At 38.5% G+C, this 22,216-nt stretch overlaps 1 protein-coding gene across 2 annotated transcripts in view; it reads left to right on the top strand.

Moving 5' to 3' along the window:
* The first annotated feature begins 5,399 nt into the window (after positions 1-5,399).
* HSPA12A (heat shock protein family A (Hsp70) member 12A) overlaps positions 5,400-22,216 on the top strand; it is a 91,049-nt gene continuing 74,232 nt past the window's right edge. Inside the window, exons 1-2 of one of the 2 annotated variants that reach the window (XM_080597611.1) lie at positions 5,400-5,432; positions 12,368-12,479. In XM_080597611.1, the coding sequence (XP_080453737.1) occupies positions 5,415-5,432; positions 12,368-12,479 (130 nt within the window). In that variant the 5' untranslated portion in view covers positions 5,400-5,414. Of the gene's footprint in view, positions 5,433-8,944; positions 8,978-12,367; positions 12,480-22,216 lie in introns of those variants that run through there. The other variant, XM_080597610.1, reaches the window with a different exon arrangement.

Genomic DNA, 22,216 nt, shown 5'->3' with positions numbered 1-22,216 from the left:
TCCAAACTAAATGAGAAAAAATATCCTTATGTGAATTGTGTGTGTTTGTAGTTTAGCTTCTTTAAAAAGTCATGGAAATATAAAATATGCAGAAATAGGTGCCCGCAAAGCACGATCATCCAGGAGAGCTGGCCACAGTAAACTTGCTGTGTATACACACAGATACATCCATATATAGGAGCTGCTTCTTTTTGCCTCCTTGTTCTTGAACTTCACTAAGAGCTTTCAATTGCTCTGACATTTTCAGCCAAAGAAGTAATAGTTGTTGCCGAGCAGTATTCTACAGGCAATTATCTTATCTGATCGTTGGAGCAATCCCCACTAGAAAGGAACCAATACGATCAAGTTAAATCATTACAGGAAGGCAAGAGAAACAGAGGGAGGAACAAACCGAGAAAAAGGGGCTCATCTCATTAATGGGTGCCTGTGCTGCAGGGTTCAGAACAGCAGACAATGAATTTAGCATGTAAGACAAAGCTGTGGAGTTGCCTCCTGTAGCTGTTGACAGGTCTGAATCCTCTCTTCCAGAGCCTATTGTGGCTACAGTGTGAGGCACCTGCAGAACATGTGCCAAAACTAGGCAGGGAGCACGAGCTTTTCGATAAGCTGTCATCTCTCTCTCCCTTCAGCCACCCCTCTGGTTTCCAGCGGGAGAAGAGAAGCCGTACTGGAGAACTAGACTGGAAAACACTCATGTGATGGGAAAAGGGGTCAGATATAGATACCTTACTGTTACCAACTTTCTGCGCCTTGTACAATTCAGCTTTTTCCACACTTCCTAAAGAGCATTTATTCCCTGTGCCTAATACTGCTTTTAAGCTAATGACCTCTGAACAACTGCATCGTGGGGATAGGCAAGCCACCATCTGATTATTGTCAGCAAATACATTTTTAATGTTTATGCCTTCCTCTTTCTGCTCTAGAAAGAAAGATACAGATTTTGTTTTCATTAATAGAGTGGTAAGCAATGATTTGAATACTGCCAAAGTTGCCCCTCTTGCTCTTACAGGTGAGTCAAGAGATCACGCCAGGCTTCCTACGGGGATTTCAAGACTTGGTCTTGTGCTTTAAAAATCTATATTTAGAAGTCCGTGTTGGTTTAATGTTTCTAGAGTGGCCTTGAAGCCTACACATACTTGTTTAAGAAGAGAATGATTGCACTTGTTTGTTTATGTTCAGACACAGCAAGAACTTATATGGAATAATCTGTGGATCCTAAAGCATTTACTAAGGAAGGTTTTTTATTCATCCTGGAAAAGGACAGTCCTTATGTGTGTGAGCATATTCATGTATACACCTTGTGTCTGTGTGCATTGGTCGCATCTCCACCAGCATTGTGCAGATGTGGGGTACACGTGTACTGGTATAACTTTATTCTGGCATTTTGGATACAAACTTTGCTATGTCTCAGTCACAGTACGGGAGATCTGTGGGGTATCTGAGGTACTCTGAGGTATGATCTCCTGGTTATCCCTGTCAGGTGGTATGTAGGAGTGCAGTGCTTCTTCTTTTGTACTCAGGTCAGGGTTGAGGATGGGGACTGGCTTGTTTAGCAAACTGAATATACAGGAGAAAGGTGCATAGCCACGTTTTTTTCCTGGTATGGCATTGACATGGCTTGGAATGCTCAGGGACCAGAACCTTGGAGTATGCCAACACATGAGAAAAGGACAAAGCTGCTATTTCAGTTTCTAATACGTGAAACTGAGAAAGAAGATAACCTTCCAATGGCTGCAAAGTGAGTCTGGTGAGTTGGGATTTGAACCAAAATCTTCATCCCAAGTACTTTATTAGAAAGATCTGGTTTATTTTGATCTGATTTAGAAGGTTCAAGTAATAGTCCTTACCACTACAACTGTTTCTGGTAACATACATCTATTACAGACTGAGGGAACAAATTCCAAAACCAGAGGTAATATAATCCTTATCTGGCCCAAGCAGTCAGCCCCAGTGCTATATTTTGTAGCATCCATTGGAGGAAGGAGGAGTCTAATGGGTTAAGGGAAATAAAGGATTGTGGCATATTCATGGAAAACAGGCATAAAATATCTGAGGACTGGACATCCTTCCACATCCTGTCTATTTCTTTCTTCAAAAGTGTGTGTATGATTATTTCATTTTCTTGTGCCCCTTATCCCCCAAAAAAATGTGCCAGGATTTTGGTCAAGAATTCATGTATTATGGAAGCTCTTCCATTAAAGAACCTGCAGAAAAAAATTAAATAGTAATAAACTCTCTCAAGGCTGCATATTCATCTGTATGAATAAATAACTTTCCACATACAGATTGCTGCCAGTGGTGGCTCAGTTAAGGTAGGTCATTAATATGCCTGAGTGGTAATTTTTGATAATGTTTTATCAAAGATAAAATGCAGTAATTTAAAGAAATGATAAGGAAAGAAGAGGACAGCATATTCCTAGACATTCATCCTTTTATTTTGCTGTAGCTTTTGACAGCTCCAGCAAAGTGTTGCAAATTTACTGGATAGGTACCTATATTGTTATATGTAGCAGAAAAGAGCAAATATACAAGGAATGTACTTAGAGCAATCAGATGAATATGTGATTGTGCGTCTCTTTATTGCGGTATGGGTTATGCATCCTTTCCCTTTCAGATGTCCCTTTAGGCACGTTGCAGGTAAGGTCGCATTTAGTTGTTTGTTCACTCCCCAACACACTCCCCAAAAGGCAAGAGTTTGTGCCTGATTGTTTAAGACCTTCCCCGTGCTTTGAACATGTCTAGTTCCCTTGGAAAAACATTCTCTGCATCCCCATCCCCCTTTAGAGAAAACAAGTGAACTATTCATGCAAAAAAGTGTGTGTGTGGTTGGGAGAGTGGGGGGGCGTGCAATGCCACCGACAAACCCTATTGAAATGCACTGGCTGTTCATTTACATTCACACTTTTTTTAATAAAAATGTTAACTAATGATGTTAAATGCTTTGCCAAAGGTCCTGGCGGGTCAGTTGCCGAAGTGCCATTTCTGCCTAATTAGGGCTCTTGTGGCAGCCCAGGGGCCTCCTGATGCAGTGGGTGACAAGCCGGGAGCTGACAGCTTCAATCGGCTCCAACAGGAAGGTTGGGCTGGTCATGTTTTCTAACTCAGCCAGGTGTTAGCTGAATGTAGGGGGGGTCTTGGCCAGACCTGGGCATTCGTTTGATCTTCCCTTCTTTCACTTGCTCTATTTTGAGCTCTTCCCTTTGCCTGTCCCGTCTTGTGTCAAGGTCAAGAATGAGCTTGACTAAATCAGCAATTTCATTTATCTCTGAGAGATCATTAGCAGCCCTTCTCCCTCCCCTCCCCACATAAACCTTAGGCACTGGTGCAGAAACAGCACTGGTTCCATAAACCAGGCACTGAGCAGTCCAAATGTAGAAAGACATACGGAGGAATAAATGCAGATCCTTCCACAAATAAAATCCTTTCTACTTCTCTGTTGCAAACCTCTTCTTTATTATTAACACATATTAACATTTTCCATCAAAACATCCTAATAACCCTGAAAATGTGAAATGTTTCAGGAAAAAAAGCCTAGAAGATATTTAAAATCCTATTTTCTCCTTTTTAAATCCTATTTAAAATCCTATTTTGTTTTGTTAAAAACAATAACAAAAAACAGAATATAGAGGTTTCCCTTTGACCTCACCTGTTTCTTAGCAGCACCATGACCATCTTCACATGTGGCCACATGCTTTTGATAGTTGGCCAGTCCTAGGTGTCTTGACATCTGACAACTGTAAAATCAGGTCATCAGCATATTGGGGAATTGGCTTTTTTAATGGGTATCTTCACTTGGTTAATCAATAGCGCTTAGACTTCAGCTGAGTTATGCTACTTTATGTTAACTGAGAAAATAGCCCTTTATTTCGAAAGCATAAACACACTGCTGATGATGGTATAAATGACTCAGGATTTTAAAATGCTTTACCAAGTAATAGCACAGTGTTTATATATTTGTATATAGAGACAGGATGAACCTAATATTGAGTTGATGTTCTGTTTTTCAGATCTTATTACTATATTTCAGACTTTTTCAGACTTCTCAGTTTAATCAGATGAATTGAGCTAGTCCCTACTTATATAAAAGTCACTACATGCAGGAATTTCTTTGGTTTCTATGGAATGAAACCACTGCTGAGGAAAAAAGGTAGCACCTGGATGGTAACAGCCAACTGGTTAATAACACTCAATGATATTAAGGACAGGAAACAATAAGAGAATTTATATCACTTGATGGCTGTAGTCATAATGTAATGATAGTTTTGCTTGTTTAAACAGGAAGACTATAACAGGAAGGAATTGCATCCTTTCTTGTTAATGATGTAAAACTTTATTTATTTATTTTTTCTTTGCCCTTATCTCTGATCCAAAAGTCAAAGGCAACTCAAAGAAATTCAGCTCTGGAGAAAACAAATACCTTTCTGTTTTATTTAGCAAAATTGTAGCTACGAAACAGTATAAAATTGGACCTGACAGCTGACAAGCAGTTATGCTTTATGAGAGCATGAACAATTGAAGTATTTTATTAAATATTTGTTGTCAATGGGGACAACTATTATAGTAGCACAACATTCCATGTAGGGAGTCTTAAAAGTTTTCTTATGTAGTTTATTAAGATGGTATTCCTGCCTCTCAAAAGAGGTCAGTATTGAAATAAAGAGGTAATGTTGGGACATGCATTTTTTTTCGGGAGAGAATTTAACTGGAAAATATAATGAGTCACGTTACTCAATATCTTGTCTGATCTTCTTTCTGGATCTGCACTGTACAATGAAATACATTTCATTATATTAGCATAAGAAGAACTTGGCACTCAGGACAGTTGTTGGCTAGGTAGCAAGTCTACTGGGTAATTTCAAGAGAGGATTTTTTTTTTCTTTTGATATGATTTTTCATTGATACTTGGAGTCAAAGAACATGAAGCAAAATGCTTGCTGTTTCTTTATTACTAATTCCAAACATTCTAAAAGAATTTTAGCCATTCCTTTTAATTGTTTACTGTTTTTGGAAGGTTGGTAATAATGACAGTCAATAAGACTGTATTGCCAGATAGTTCCAATGGGAGCATTATGATTATGCAAATGTGCACAGGTACTACCAAAAATACCAATTACCAATTTGCTAATATCAAATCACGATTTTCTGCATTCTGTCCTCTGTTTTCCTATATACTTTGTCTTGATATCTTCTGCCTTGTAATATACAGATCCTCAGTAGGTTTCAGAAGCACATGTATGTCTAAAAGAGTAGGGAATTGGTTTCTGTTGTCCTATGAAAAAAAAAAATAATAATCTGTGTGATAGAATACAAATTGAAAAAAAAATACACATCAAATGTAAATTGTTAACATCTTAAAGTGCAGTTCCTGTAAAGCTGTTATGAGAAGTTGTTCAAATGAAAAAAACAGTAAGAAAATGGAGAACACAATGAAGGTAATGGTATTTTTTTGAAGTTATTGAAATCTGTCTTTGTCTCTCTGTTTTATTGTATCTACATATTGCAGCACACCTAATAGCCTAAAACACATGTATAATTCATGAATCTTATGATGGATATGTGGGGAAGACAACCCTTCTCTACAAACACATTTCTTCTACTCTACTGTTCTGGGAACGTGCCCAGAAATTCCTGCTGCTGTAGCCTACTCCAGACTACATACGGTTATATGAAACTGCAGCATCCATCAATCCAAGCGTAGTGCCTTGTAGTTGATCTTCATAAAGTAGACAAAGTGAATTGAACAAAGGACAGTGAATCAGGTTTCGCTCTGAATTTCCTCTGAATTTCCTCTCCGTTTGTGAGATTCAGAAATGTATCTTCACCAGTTTGCTCCTTAAGCTGAAATAGCACACCAAAGCTGAATATTGACATTGCAAAAGTTCAGTTCTTTCCTTCTTTATGATTAACTAGTTCAAGTGTGTATTGTTCTGAAAAGTGCTTTCATTATTTCATATTGTTTTAAGTTTTCCAGTGTGTTTTTGCACAGATGAAGAATAATTCTGTTCACCGAAATGCTTTGTACGTGAATCTGTGAAAAAGTTTTTTTTTATTCACTCATCCTGACCAAAAAGAAGAAGAAAAGCCTTGCACAAATAGGAAAAATTCGGCTCTTCTGCAGAAATCTTTGCTGCTCAGAGCAATTGCTCTTGCTTCCACAAGCTGGATCTCAATATTGCTCAGAACTGGTACTTATTTTCGACTATGGCTGTCTGTTAGGAATAGTCATGACCTAGGAGATTCAGTGTGTGTTGGCAACCCCTCCTGCTCTCACCGACTGGCACGTTAGGGGAAGGTAGTGCCTGTCACCTTCTTAATAGAGTCGTCTTAATTCATTTGCAGTTTAGGGCAGGAACAAACTGAGAGTCCTGATCAATGACCCATGAACCCAGTGAAGATTCACCCAGTGACCTGCAGTTAGCAATGATTCAAGGCTTTAATGAATCTATATTTTTCCACTCTTCTCATGTTTTCAATCTTTCATTTCTTTCTTCATATCAGATCAGTAGAATCCATCTGTTAAAGCTAAGTACAGTGGCATGAGGTCTGAAAAGGTCAGGAGCAGAACAGATTTCTTTCCTCCAGATGGAAGCTTTAAAACAACAGGGAATAATTACATATAAGTGCAAGAATGCTCAGGTAACTGATCGGATTTTATCTGCCTGATCCTTGCATGATGCGAATAGAAGATCGACCTGTCCCTGAACTCTTCTGGCAGCTTCACGGAATGACTTAAACGAGATCAGCTAAAATGATTATACTAGACGGGTTTTAATGATTAGTCAAACCAATTCATCAGCTTGTTTCTCATTGGTACTTTCATTCCATCACGACACACAGGCTGGCTTTACAGACCAGCTGCATCTTGTTGCCAAAGCAATTTGAAATTTTTGAGGTAAATCTTTTGAGTTTATTGGGGAAGGTGCTTCACGAAATTCCTGTGCACAAGATATCCATGATGCGATGCATCAGCAGTGGACAGTCATTGAGTTAAGTTTCTGGAATTCTTTATGTCTTAAGAGTGAGCTTTTGGCAAAATTAGGTCATTCCCAAAAAGTTTCTAAATCCTTCTCTGTTCATATACAGTTGGGTTTTTGGATCAGCTCATGAGTCCTATTTTACACAGTAACAGTGCAAAGTCGCTATAAAAGCTGTAACAGGTGTATGCATGGAGAGTTAAGGCTTGAGCTTATTTGTAACCATATTTAAAAGATACAGCTGTGTCCTAATTTAATGATTGAGGCTATTAATATTATTTTCTTTCCAGGATGCATGGTTTTGTATTCCACTGCTTTGCAAAAACTGTGTAACTATTTTTCTGGCCATTGACACTCCCTTATAAATAAAATGTACGACCTTAAAATCACTTTAATTCCTATTTGTACAATGTGACATGGCTTGTGAATTTGACCAGTAGATTAAAAAATCAGAATGCTAACACTGGAAGGGGCTGAAGCCTTCCAAACTCACAGAAACATCTGTTGTATTAAAGATAGAGTTAAATAGGGAGAATCTGAAATAAAATCAGTCTAAAATATTCCCATCCTGATCCTAAGTATCTGAAAAGCCCAGAATGCTTCATCTAAACTTTAGGGGGTCTGTTGAGGAAAGAGGATATTCCAGCTGAACATAATAGAACAAATTCCAGAATGATTAGAGACTGTGCTGTCTAATTAATTAGCTTTTGTGGTAGTTAATTAAGTGGTCAAGAGTAGTATATGAGGCAATAAAGTCTTCTTTTAGTATTTAGCAGAACCAAAGCCTCTTTATAGGGAACTGACAGTGATGTCATTCTGTTACACTGCGAAACTTGCAGAAACACAGTTGTTAACATGTTTTAAGTTCTGTAATGTTTTTAAACAGGAGAATAACAGTTAAGCTCGTGAAAGAAAATCTTGTAATTAGTATTTGGGCAAAATTAATACGTATAGACCTGTCTTCTCAATTAGCCTCACAGATAACCAAGCAAGGATTTAAAATTCTACTTCCTATCAATAAAATGAACTGGATTCACTCCAAGGTAGAAGACCTTTGTTTCATAGAGAACAAAGATGGAATTTTATGCTATTTTTAGTAGAGTTCATGTTGTGTATCACAGAAAGGTTGAGGCTGCAAGAGACTTCTGGAGATCTTGTAGCCCAACCCCGATGCTCAAGCAGGGTCACCTGGAGCATGTTGCACATGATCCCATCCAGGTGGGCATTGAATATCTGCAGAGAAGGAGATTCCACGACATCTCTTGGCAAACTGTTCCAATGCAAACTATATATATATATATTTTTTAAAAAAATTGTGAACATAAACCAACATAGTAGCTCCAGGACTTTTGCAAGATTGCTTGGGATGTCACTGTAAATTCCTTGGCATAAGTTTTAAATTTCTTGCCTGTACTCAGTAAGCTAAAAACAATGAGTATTATGGATAGCATTTTGGATGTCACTGTTGACTATTTACTGTTAATTAGCTGTCTTTCAGTTTCTGTTTTTATGGGATGACAGCCTGATCACTGCACAGCTTCCTTTGAGTGCTGTCTTACTTGACAGCAAAAAAAGGTACAGTGGTAAACAGCCATGGCATCTGAGTTTGGTCTCTGAATAACTGGAAAGAGGGAGGTTCTGATGTAGGTGTGCTTAGTCCTTACTCTTCCTGAGGACAGCCAGGTCAGATGCCTAAGGCCCCCTACTGTCTCCAGAAGGGTTTGTTGCATCTAGAGGAGATTTCATACAGGTTCACACTGAACACTGGTGCAATGTGCAGCCGTCACGTTGCTAGCACCCAGGCATGAGGAGGCTGAGTACACATACTTTGCCAGCCCACATACGATGCTATAATGCTAGCTTGCTTAATAGGGTTGTGCATCAGATGGCACACCGCAGGGACAGAAGGCAGAGATCTACGGGGAATAAAACCAGGAAGAAATGAAGGGGGTGGAAGGAGTGAATCAGGTGTCCGTCACCCTACAATGACTTGTATTGAGTGGGTAAGTGCTAATAGGTGATACCAATCCTGAACCTTTTCCATATAAACACTTTCCCAAATATATGTCATTTTTCCATTTATATGTTCCAATACAGCAACTACACAATGTTCCCTGTTCACTTACCTATCTTTTTATTGAGATCTTCTCCAGCTTGTGGTAATACATTTCTTTTCTTTCTTCTTCTTCTATTATTCACAGTTAAAGACTTGTACTATATCTCCAAACCTTTCTGATAGATTCCATAGAGAAGAAAACGATTCAGGGGAAAAATCTTTGAATGCATTTTTTGAAAAATATTAGGACTAAAGCTACCTTAAAACTCCCTGCAGGTTTAATGAGAGTGCCTGTTAAATTTTCTGGGTATAGAAGAATAATTTGCTAAACAAAATCCCTGCTATTGTACCTTGGTTGCCTATCGTTTTTTTTCTTTTTTCTTTTAAACTTCAGAATAAATGAAAAAATTGATCTGTGTGGTCACTGAAACATTAAATTGTCTTATCTGTCACTTGTTCAACATTGGCTTCTTAAAAGGGAAAACAACAATCACAATCAGCAGTTTCTCAGTGCCTAGAAGAAAATAGAAGCTATAAATGGACAGATGAATTATGTGCTTCCAGTGGTTTTCAAGGGAAGCATTTACTGAGGGAGAAAATTGTTTTAATCTTATAACAACTAAGGAGTGTGGAGTTTGTAAAAACATGGAACACCTACACATAAACTTAATTTTTGTTGCATAGGAACATATACAAAGTAGCTTTCAACAAAAATGGTTGGGGAAACAAGCTCTTTCATTGTTTGCTATGTTATTTTATATCTTTAACAAATCTCTGTGAAGCACTCAGGGAAACCTAAACACAGTGGGTCAGTTGAGTGTTCAGCCTTAACAGTACTGAAGAAAAAAATAGCAGTGAATCTTCTTTTAAAATGGAAATAAGCATAAATTTGGGTTGTGTGGTGTGAATCTTTTCTTTCCTTATTTTGAGAGAGTGGGGGAAAAGAATAGGAGGATGCTAGAATCAAACCCAAACAAAGAGCAGCCTCTGCATTCTTGTTTTTCAGTTTTCTGTCCTGTGTATATGGATTTTGCTAAGGATCAACTGAAGCAAAATACAGATTTGTAAACCTGCCACTAGGAGGCATTTACATCCTCTTGCTTTGGCTAATTAATCCTGGCTATTGGAGCACCCTCTCCCTCCGATTTTTTCCCCTCTTGTCCAGCTGTTTGCATTCAACAGCAGAATGAAACCAAATAAATTCTCAGGAGGGAAAAGATTAGAAAGATTTCATGAATCAGATTTTTCATTGTTGCTTGGAGGAATTAAGTAAATGAAGGCATGGATATCCAAAATAATATAAACTATCAATTATAAAGATAGAACTATAACCTCTGAATCCCCATGTTAGGATGGGACAGTAATAAGATCCATAATCTGTTCCTTAAAATTAAGTTATTTTTGACTGAAAATCTGGAAGCCAGGTAAGGCTAAGTAAAGTTATCCTTTTTAACATCGTTGTAATGTACTGCTAAGGGTAACCATGGGATTTTATTATGGTTGCTCTCTGTGCTGGAGTGAGAGAACTGCTTAATTTACCAGAAATACTGGGAAGAGTATTTACCAGAAATACTGAAGAAGATTGTTGAGGACTGAGAAGTGAGGATGAGCTTTTGTTTTCTGTTCCAATGTGTGTGAATGAGGGGCTGAAAGGTAACTGTTCTGTACAAAACATTGATTTTTGCTTGAGATGGTTTATCTGCCAAATAAATCCAAAAAGTTTCCTTTTTCTGTAGAAGTGTGTGGATGCGTTACTCTGATGTCAGCTGGAAATGTTGATCCCATTTCTACTTCCACTGATGTTAAAGTAGATGTGTAAGATCCACTATTGAGAGCTGTGAGCTAAAGCTAAGAAAGGAGAAGTAAACTGGGGGGAATGATTTTAGAAAGGTGATTTTGTTCTGGAGAGCTCTTGAAGGCTTCCTAACCCTCCTTGCACACAGGGGTACAACTTTACCTACAGCCAAGATGCCAAGCTTGTTCCCACCTGGTTTGTTTTGGCAAAGCCACGCTGTGGGAGGTGGGTGCAGCCCGAGACTCCACTAGTGCAATCACTTTGAAGACAGAGTACAGTTCCTTAAGGATTAGGGAAAGAACAGTAGCAAAAGCTGTTTCTAGCTGATGGTAGCATGCGTGAAGGTATTTGCATTGTTCCAAATGCACCAAGTAGGATATTATGAGTGGAATACGGCAAATAAAATCAAGGAGGTCATGGGAGCAGGAAGGCTCAACTTGTCTGGTGGAAACAGATAACCAGGGATTCAGTCCTGGTGGGGAATTCTGACAGCTGTTTTTACTTATGGGTTCATTTGACCGTAGGCAAAGCCAAGGGGTGAACAGTCTCTGCAGCTTTTTATTTCACCAGAAATAGCAGTCAACGACAGTTTGCTGAAACTGCTGTACCTAGAGAAGAAAAATGCATACAGAAAGCAGATGCATGCTCTGTTCTGCAGTGGTGTGACCAATGACTGCTACAGAAGCTTCAGTGTGGGGCTAATTCATGACATATCTGAATTCTCATACAGTTTTCTAAGACGTGGCAGGGGATATTGATACCTACCAGTCTTTGATATATATATTGAATGCTCCAAGCATTTGACTTCTCATTTTCTTGTCTTTTCTACAACACATTGCCAGTGCTGAATACGTTATCTGATGGAGAGCAAGACTTACATTTTGTTTAAAGGGTATTTGCACGAATTAGTACTTCAGGTTTTAAACAGAACGTCTGCTTGGGTCTTATCCACTGTCACATACAAAATGACATTTTCAGTTTAATTTTATTTGCTTACTTGGATTAGATGGGCTGTATATACTTCCTCATGTTTTTGTGTTTGCATCTCTGCATTTTCTTTGTTTCATTACATCTAAAGATTTTCCAGCCTAGCTGTTGCTTAAGGATCAGCACATAAAGAAATAGGTGATCTTAAGGTCCCTTCCAACCCAAGCCACTCTATGATTCTCTGAAATGCAATTGCACATTATTAACAGATAGTCAGGCAGTGCAATAGGAATGACTATGTGATATTTACAATCAGAAATCCTCCTTACATATAAGGACTGTGGTTTTCATTTGTAGTGAAAGATGAACTAGTTAATGCCTTAAGGAGCAGACGTCTGTGTTCCAACAGATGTGGTCCTGTAAACAAATTTTGTTTGTCAATGGAGATTCTGCCAAAGGGAGCTCTTCCATCAAATAAACAATAAGATTCTAATTATTGTAAATGTACATCTTATCCATTTTTTTTCCCTCAGCCTTATTTTGCCGGACTTTTTGTCTACATTTGTGAGGAAAAATTTTAAAAGGTGCTAATTTATTATACTTTTGTTTATACAGAGTTATTGTATGGGAATCCCTCAGAAGGTCACATGCATCAGTGGAAGCCTGCTGCATCCCTCACTGTGGAATCAGTGGTACACGTGGCCATACGGAGGCTCTCTGCGTGGAGGTATTTCTCTGTTCTTGGTCTTACTTTCTAAAGGCGATGAAACATCAGACCAGATACAGAAATGTTAGGAATAACCAAACTTCTTGTTAACATACCTGTTGATGAAAAGCAGTGGGAAGGATGATGATGATGAGAAGGGGAGGGAATTAAACATATGGAACAATCTAGCAAACTAGAGTTTGTAAATAACTGCAGCCTTGAGGCTTTTAATATGCCAGTCACCAGCCTTCTCCACTGAGAGTGGCTGAAGTGTTTACGGTGCTTTTTTTGGGTGGATGACATTTAAAACCTCAGTCATCCTTTCATTTTAAGTAACTGCACACAAACATGTATTTATGAAATGTAATTTTTGATTGCCACAAAGAGAGACTCAGAAGTAGGTATAAATCATTTCATAAGTGTTACCTTCACCATAAGTACTTATTGCCTTTAGATCCTATAAATTGAGGAAAAAAAATCAGAATTCATGTAGTTGTTTCTGTGGTTTTAAGAGATGACCAATAATAGCATATAGGAAAAGGGAAAAGGTAAGGTCAACAAAATCTTTCTTTAGGAAATATTGACCAGATCTCCAAGTTCTCATCCTATTACTTTTTCTTGCAAAAATCTCATGACAAAGTTAAACTTATAATACTGACCTCTTAAGTCACCGCTTTTAGACACGTGAGATTCCACATGCTGGGGCACACATTTTTGTGAAAGGTTAGGTGATAAGCATATGTCCAGCCATTAAAAAGCTGAGTCCTGCAGCACTTAGCCTTAAGAGGGGAGCACGCCTTCTAGCAGGGCTCGTCAGCACTGGGTCCTGCTAAACAGCATATTCCCCAGCTGCAGTGCCAGCACCATGACCTTTCTTTTGCTCCTTGACCCACACGTCAGATGCAGCTGGTCAGATAATCACAGATCAGACTGACCACCTGCATCTGATGTGTGGGATCCAAAAGTGGGAGAGAGCCATGGTAGTGCCATATAAAAATGTGCAATGCCGGCAGTGACAGAGTGTGATACAAAAGAATGAGTCAGTGCATGAGACTTGACAGGTCTGCTTTATAGCACAGCTGGGGATTCACCAGATCCCACAGCACAGGGAGTGGGAAGGGAAGTGCTTTGTGTGCTGCCAATGCCCCCTCTTTGCAGAACAATCCTTAGAAGTCTGTTTCTGCCTGCATAACTTACCAGCCTACCTAATGAGATTTGCTGTGCAAATGCCACAGCTAAATTTGTCTTACAGATAGTGGGGAAAACACTTTAGTCTAAGAAAACATGATTTTTTGCCTCTTCCCCGTTTGTTTCATAGAGAGCTCTTGTTAAGCATTCAGTTTTTGAGTCAATGTTATCAAAGCTACATGTTTTGACAGGTTCTCTCCTGTGTGTGTGTATATGGAAAGGTTCTTCATGTACCTCCTAAGTTGAGAGATATAATTTGAACAGAGAAAATTATGGTTCATAAAGTGCTCTTGTTAGGTGACATGACTATGCTTAGTCCACTGCAGGACAGCCTACACAGAGAAATGCATATTTCCATACAAATTACAGTATACTGCAGCCAAGAGATCAATTAGAATGTCTGCGACCAAGAACTCTCAAGTGTCTCCATTCAGTCTGCCATTCAAACGAGACGAGAAATGCGTTCAATTGGTGTAAAGAATTTGAACTCTTTCAGGGAATGTGTAGAGACTGCCGGAAAGTGGCATTCCCTGCGGGGTGGGACTTGCAGATTCTGTGAGATCCAGCAGGGAATTTTAAGGGTTCTGTAACCTAACATTTTGTTTCCCGTTGAGAGAACAATTGCAGAACCTGCTGAATATTGTGGAAAAAATGATGATTTTTCATTGGTCAAATATAACCGTTTTTGCTGGCTCTACCATGTGCTTTATCAGTCAACTCAATTGTCTTAAATCTGTGGTATAATTCATTTGAAAGGGACTCAGAGGACCTCACAAGCTATGTTGCAGATACAGTACCAGTATCTCTAGCGGTGAAATGCAGGTCATCTGGAATGAAATGTCATAGGAATGAAACATCATAACTATTTAACAATGCACAGTAACATTTCAAAGAGTAAGACAGGAAATTCATTTAGAAATAAAACAAAAAAAACTTGAAAATGTGTAAAGTGTATATTTTAAGGGAGATGAGTATGACATTGTCTGCTCATTTGATAACTGCCTTGAGATATTCAGTTGACCAGAAATTCTCAAAAATTGAGCTTAACAATTCAAAATACCTATCTTTCATCAAGATGATCTAAGATCCTTCCCTTTGACTAGATCTGTAAAGTTCAATTCTTACTCAAGTCAATGAAAAGCTCCCCTTGACTTCAGTAAAACAGAAGCAGAAAGCAGTATAAGACATGAAACTTATCCCAGTTTGGGGATATTCTTACTAAATGAGGAAGTCATTGAATGTAATAGAATTTAAATATTAAAAATACCTCTAATAATTATTTCTGTATAATGCAATAATTTGTTATATTATTAATGGCTATGTAGTTTATACTTTAAATAGTACAACATTCATATACATTACAATTTTCTTAAAATATACCTTTTCTATAGTATTTTTTATTTTTATCACAGAATGATTTGAAATATTTTTGCTGCATTTTAAACAAGAATGCTTCTCTCAGGGGCTAGTGAAGCTTTTTTTTTTCATGGCTAGCTTTTGCCCTTTAAATTATTGTTTGACTGTAGGAAATAAGTTAAACTAAACAAAACAATTTATTGTAATAAAAGGTACTGAATAAAAAAAAACTTTTATTCAGTTGTAAAATTTTTCATTCGTGATTTATTAAGGGTTTTCTCAGACCCAGGATTGGTAATGTGAGTCATAAACTTTTGAGAAGGTGCAGGCATTTTCTCTAGGACTCCAAATTTCCTGATAAGCTTTTTAAGTCATTTCCTGAGCCAAAAATTTCATAATATTTTAGGCTGTATCTTCTTGCTGTTTTTGAGATCGCTTTACAAAAGGCCTATTTTTCATGATGATGATATGACTGTGGGGTGTCCAGTTCTGTACAGCCTTCTTCATAAAGGGTATCGGAGCTGTCCTCTGGTAGAAATTGGCTCAGGTGCAATACTACGCATGGGCTTGCAGCATGTTAGGCCTCGAATTCTCAGAAGCAAGTTGTGTTTAGCAGCTCAGTTGACTCTGGTCAAAACCTTCGCCTCTCCCTCTGGGCCTTTTATGCTACAGAAAGTTCCCCCAGCCTTTGGAGAGGTGTGGGATGACTTTCTTGGCCAGGTCGGGGGAAGGTGATGGGCTGCCAAGCACAGGCTGGGGCAGCAGGCCCATGGACAGGCCTCGGACCAGGCTGGAGGCAGGCCGAGGGTCCCAGGGAGCACAGGGACCTCGATGGGTTATAGCGAGCACCCAGCCTTACCCAGGAGCTGGTGGGTGCATGGTGCCTTAGCTTAATTTACTTGTCTTCCTTTGCACGCCTGTGGTACATGCACTGCTGATCTTAGTGTTGTACAGTCCTATTTTGCCGCCCCCTCCCCACAGATAACTGGCTTCAGCTCCAGGACGGCCGGTCATTATACAAAGCAACAGGACGCCCTCGTCTGGATTACTGTGTCCAGCTGCAAGGCTTTGTGTAGAAAGTGACACAGAAAGCATCAAACCAAGGGAGGTGGGAAAGACGAGGGACTTCGAAAGGCTTCTTTATACCCTGTGTTTTATGGAAAATAATAGGAAGCGTGTAATACAGAATATGTTGAACAACCTGTGGGATATTCCAATGTATCCGTCCTCCCTGTATGACAGCTAAGGGCTGCACTGTAAAATTGAAAGGAAAATGAATATATAAAAGCCATGAATTTTACACTTTTATATATATTTGTGTGTATATATATGCCAGAAGGAAAACAGATTTGATTTCTGATGAACATTAGATCAGAAATATATATAGCAAGACATAATGTAAGTACATTCATGATTGGGTCAGGAAGACCTTTTTCCATGGATGTGCAATAACAAATACCTAGAGTGAGCTTTGAACTCTGTCTTCTACAAGCAAATTGCTTCTTATTTGAAAGTAGCAAACTGAGTATTGCTTAGATGCTGCTGCAATCCTCATGAACAGACAGCCTTTTAAATCAACCCCCTGCTTCTAACTGTGCAGTTACAGCCATGAGTCTGTACCTGTGACAGCCTCCCATGTCAGTCAAATTCTTAAAGAAGACTATCCTAGATAAAATGCTACATTAGGCTCTTGACGTTCCTGGACAAAATTGACTTCCTAGCACTGTGAAGCCAGATGGATTTCTTTTATCATGTTTAGCTGTTTAAAAAAAAAAAATATCTGCATGGAAGGACAAGAAGTAGAGTGACTTTTACCAACCGTTTATCATTGGATTGGCCAGAAACCTTGCATGAGTATTTCAAAGGGAGGAAGTGGCAGTAGTGGAATACAGAAATTGAGGTGTGGTCTTGCTGTTCTGTTGATAGATCCAACAGCAGATGCACTAAGAAGTATTTGCTTTTCAGTCCTTTCCCCTAAATTTAATATTCATTATAATTAGTACCTATGTGAGATTTCCTTTCCTAGTGCAGCTCTGTCTAAGCCCAGAGCTCTGAGCAATGCAAGGGAAGTGCCTGAGGGACTTTCAGTGGGTTGGCTCACTGGGATCCATAGCAGAACACTTGGGGTTCAGACAGCAAGGTACTGCTAGAAGATAAAGGACTGAGTGCATGTCTAGGAGACCATCTTCTCTTTCTCAACTCACAGAAGCAACTGAACATGAGATTGATAAAGTTAGCTGTATAAACACACACTGAACGTGGATATTACATAAAGGCAGTCACTTTGAAATTGCCTGGTCACAGCTGGATGATCTTTGAACTAATTATAATTAGCCAAGTGTACTGTGTATACTAAGTGTACAATGTAGTCATGAGCAGAACTGGTAAATCCTGTGTTGGCATACCTGCAAAGGATATCACAATGGAATACAAGGGTTATTAAAATTTAATTATTTCAAGAACTCATCTCTTTTGGATTAAAGAAAATGGGAGGGTGGCAGTGATCTGAATTAGAATCAGTCCACTATTAAAATAAAACAATCAAAATACAGTACATTTTGAAGAATTTTATTGAAAAAAAATCAACTTTAATTCAAAGGGTGAATCACATTATGTACTTCCTTTTTTAAAAATGGAATGGTGTAGCTTTCAATAAATAACCTGAAAACTTAAAGTTTATATGTTATTAGCTTCCTAGAAATTAAAGCTATGAAAGATTTATGAAATCATCCTAGGATTATTGCATCCTAGGATTATTGCATCCTAGGTGTATTTTAATAAATATTGTCGTTGATGTGATGAACCACACGATGGCAGTGCATTGTTGGATAAAGATTAGGAGTCTGCTAACCTAATCAGAAGACCAACCTCGTGGGTTATACTTTTGTGTAGTGTTACAAAAACTTTTTTCTTTTGGGGTCATTGAATCCTAATTTTAGCACAAGACTGATTTTCCCAAGGATCTGGTTAAATATATCCACAAATAAGCTCTTTTAAAAACAACAGAAGCTTCTTTCAAATAAACCCAAAAGCGTTAGAGTAAATTGAAGAGGTTTCAGCCTCTTCTAGATTCCAAATTCTATGACCTTGTGAGCAGTAGATCGTCTTTGAATGTAAAATATAACTCCATGTTTCCACTCCTGATGAAGCCAATATTGAAACGGTTGTTGTATTTAGTGAGAATTGGATTAGCTTTATAATTAGGGACATCAAAGAAAGATCACACTTCTAATGTGCTTTGTAAGAAGCACCACAGAACAGCCTTTGAAGGGTCACTTGGAAGAGTCTGGGTCAATACATGTGACTCTTTCAAAAGGTGTGCACTCTAGTTTCATCTGAGGCCAGCGCCTCTCTTGAGGTGCAGAAAGAAGCAGCAATTAACTCACTGCAGATAAGAAGAAATAGTGTCTGAGTGCTTAGAGTCTGATCTTTCCTCAGCGCCAACTATTAATAACTGCTAAACTGAGCATTTCATGCAAGCTAAGTTTTTGTACGTGACCTTTTGCTTTGGTCATTAACTGCTGAGTCAAGCACCCTCTGCATTGGCTCTGGCTGTTCCTGTAAAGCAAAAAAAAAAAAAAGGAAGGTGGGAAGAGAATGATACTGCAAAATTGCACTGTCTTATTTATCTATTTATTTATTTTTCAAAAATTATCATACCCATAATCCACAGCATGAATTTAAAACCATTGCAAAACAAACAACAGCACCAAAAAAAGAAAGAAATACGCCAGGGTTTTAAATGGGAAACACCCCATCTCCCCCCATTTGTTGAAATTTTCCTTTATTCTAATGTGTGAAGAATGAGCGTCATGGTGTGGTTTGACAGTCAGTTGCGTTCTGGAAGATTAGGGGCGAAACAAATTCCAGAACTGGGACTCCTTCCCTTCCCCCTTCTGCATGAAGGGCTGTTAGCTTAATGCTTTGTCTTAGCTCTTACACAGCGAAGTGAGAGAGGCTGTTTCTGAGGTAACCACGCTGGTCATTTTGGCTGAGATTTTCAAAGGTGTGTAAAATTTTTGAACTTTATCTCCCACTGAGCTTATCTTTCGTTAGGAGCCATAGAAGAATCCCAGCTTTGTGGTTTTACAGACAATTATTTAAATACAGATGTTAATTGAAGAACTTGCACAGTTGCAGTCAATATTAGCTATATGTCTGACATTTTGCAGTGAGCATGGACTGCTGATTACCCTGTGCAAGCAGGGCATCTCATAAGGTTTGTGAGCTGCTTAGGCCATGTTTTTTTTTCATGATAGGACCTTGGGGAGTGGCTGCAGGCTGGGTGAATAGCTGACAGTAGCAGCCAGCTTCCATCTGCTCTTCCTTCCTAGGTGACACCCCACAATTTCCAAGGATGCATGACAGGCAAGGAGCTCAGTGTCCTCCAGAAAACAAAACAAAATCAGCAGCTAGAAACAGGTTGCATGAGCTGCTAAGGGAGCACACCTGTGCCCTGCTGCTATCTGTCCCAAACTCACATACAGGCACAGAGCAGTTTCAGGCCACGGACAACACTTCATCTATGCAGGTGCAGTGAAACTAGAGCTTCCAAGAAGCACGAACATGCTGTATGGTTAGCTACAGTGTGCCAGAACCCAGCAAATGCCATTCTCTGGCAGCACGTGTGTGATACGTTCCCTTGGAAAAACTGGACACTTCTAAACCAGCTGAAGAGGTTGCCATGAAGCTGTTCTTTAAGCCCAGAAAGTTATTTCCAGTCTGTTATACCTCTTGATGCTTGCCTTTAAGAAAATTTTCAAATATTTTGTGGTGTGTAGCATATTCCTCTTCATCCTGTTACACCTTTTTTAGTTGTAGTAAAAAATTACCTCGCACTACTCTGAACGTGACTCCATATTTTTTAGATTCTTGTCAAATGTTAGGTACTGCTAGTTACACTCATGTTAGTTAGCCACTGCTATCTGAAAGTAATTAAATATGTACTACTCAGGCACCTTATTCATTTTTACTTCTCTCTGAATGCCCTCCAAATAGGCTTTGTTACAGTCTTAAAGATTAACAACAAGGATTTAATCCTGTTTCGCAATTTCCAAGTCATCTTAATGTAGCTCTACAAATAACTAGTAACATGAAGACAATAGCAGGTCCAGCAAAAGATTAAAAGAGCAACATGATTCTGAATAAGCTGTAAGTGTTTGTAAGAAATAATTTTTTTAGTTGCTCTTTTGGCTTAAGACACATCTGGGAAAAACAGCAATGCTAATGTGTTTCATAGGAAAAAAATGGCATTTAGAGTTTTCAACAAATGGAATCTGTGTGACTACTGATATGAAAAGCAAAATGTGTATTTGATGAAAGTAAGAACAAAGTATGTTTATCTGTAGAAAACTTTGATGTTTATTTCAATAGAGGTTTTCCGAAAAAAGGTGAAAATTTGCACTTCTGAAAATCTTTTCTGTACCAAAAGGCAACAAGGAGCTGTTGATATAGTTTTTTACCGATATTTGTTTATGCACATAGTTACATATTAGACACAGGCAATTTTCTATGTTGGCTTAAGGAAGGTCGGGTCTTTCCCATTCATGTGGAGCTGGAGGCTATTCATTCATTCCCTGTCATTACTTGAGAATTTTTCATTGTCTTGAATGGCAAAAGTTTGCAGGTGGCAAAAACAGCAGACACCTTCTGGTGCATTTCTGAGCTGACACAAGTTATTCAAGTGGGAGGGTGAATAGTTTCTGCCCCATGGTGAAGCTGTCTTTTTTTTTTTTTTTCTTACTCCCCAAACTACTGTAGTGTGTAATTAGGACTTCAAATTTGTATTTTTATCATAAGCAAGGAAAACAATCAGCATTTAGCAAAAGAAACAATATACAAGATAAAATATTAACTGTAATAAAAGCATGTCACAAGGTAGCACTGCTATATTTTATGGTAGCCCTTGGACATAAGTTTCAAGCATATTATACATTCTGTGACATGTCTTCTGTATGTCTTCTCTGATATATTTGTGCTGGTAAACCTAATTCCAGTCTCTCGACACAGCTGCAACACATAACTGCCATACATTCTAACGCTGAAAAGAAATAAAGAAGAAAAATGTTAATAAAAGCTAAATAATTTTAAATGAAAACTTTAGGATAGTCAGTAAAATCCAGAAATTAGGATTTCAGGGCAGATGCTTGTCTGTCAGTGATTGCTACCTCTGAATGCCAGACATTTTTGGTTCCCTTAGCTGGCTGCTTTTTGTTCTCAAAACTTTCTGTAAGAGTTGTCCGGCTGCTGAAATGGACCTGTTAGTTAGAGGGTGGGTGTTTGCTGTTCCTTGCTTGGGCCTAAGTAAATGTCTCTTGTCTGCATAAAAGTGCTTCCAGAAATACACAGGACATCTTCAAGAAATAGAGAAGTTATTAGTGTCACCCTTGATTTTGTATTCATACCAGAGCCTCTTCCTATACTAACCTGCTCATGTCTGCAAAGTATGATTTTGATGTGTATATTATTGAAGGGCAAGGGATAATTTTGGCAGTTGACTAGCCGTTGCCTGTTTGGGAACGTTCTGTCTCACCATTTGATATTCTTCTAGCATGTCATTTCTTCCAGCTTCTTGGCGTACGTACATAGCTTGTTCGTAATTCTTCGGGATACCTTCTGGTTATAGACATTTGTTAGATGTTGGAATTAAGGTTCTCTCTTCTGCCCTTGAATACTACCCGGGGAGTCAAATCAGGCTCTTAGAGTTACTAGTCTTACAATGGAAAATCTTTTAATCTGCCATGCTTGGGGGGATTTTTCATCTTTCCTATTTCTACTGACTTTTTCCCAAGCCTTCTAAGAGATCATCGTGTAGCCTGGATGTGCTTTGTTTGAATGAATATGGTAAATTATTTTATTTAAAGAAATGTTGAACTCTGAGGCACTATTTGTTCTCAATTAACATGAAATAATTTTATGAAAAAACTGTGATTTGCAATCTATTATTGTACTATTAAGTTGATGAGTTGTGTGTCAACAAAGCATTCTCCTAAAGTTGTCTGTCAGCTCTGTCCAATCCCAATCTTAACAATTTCCTGTTATGTGGAAAAATGTCTTTAAGTCATTCTTATCATGCACTTTGAACCCTACTCAGTTCTTATACAATTTATGTGACAGTATGAACTGAACACTTCTCCAGGTCAGTGTCGTGTTTAAGAGCTTTGTATCTGAGACGTAATTTTTTAATTCTGTTCCCCATACATCTTAGCCTTTTA

Source organism: Anser brachyrhynchus (genome assembly GCF_964034855.1).
Source record: "Anser brachyrhynchus genome assembly, chromosome: 6".
Taxonomy (NCBI): Eukaryota; Metazoa; Chordata; class Aves; order Anseriformes; family Anatidae; genus Anser; species Anser brachyrhynchus.
Note: the sequence above shows the minus strand (reverse complement) of the source record. Positions and strands in the feature narration are given on the sequence as shown.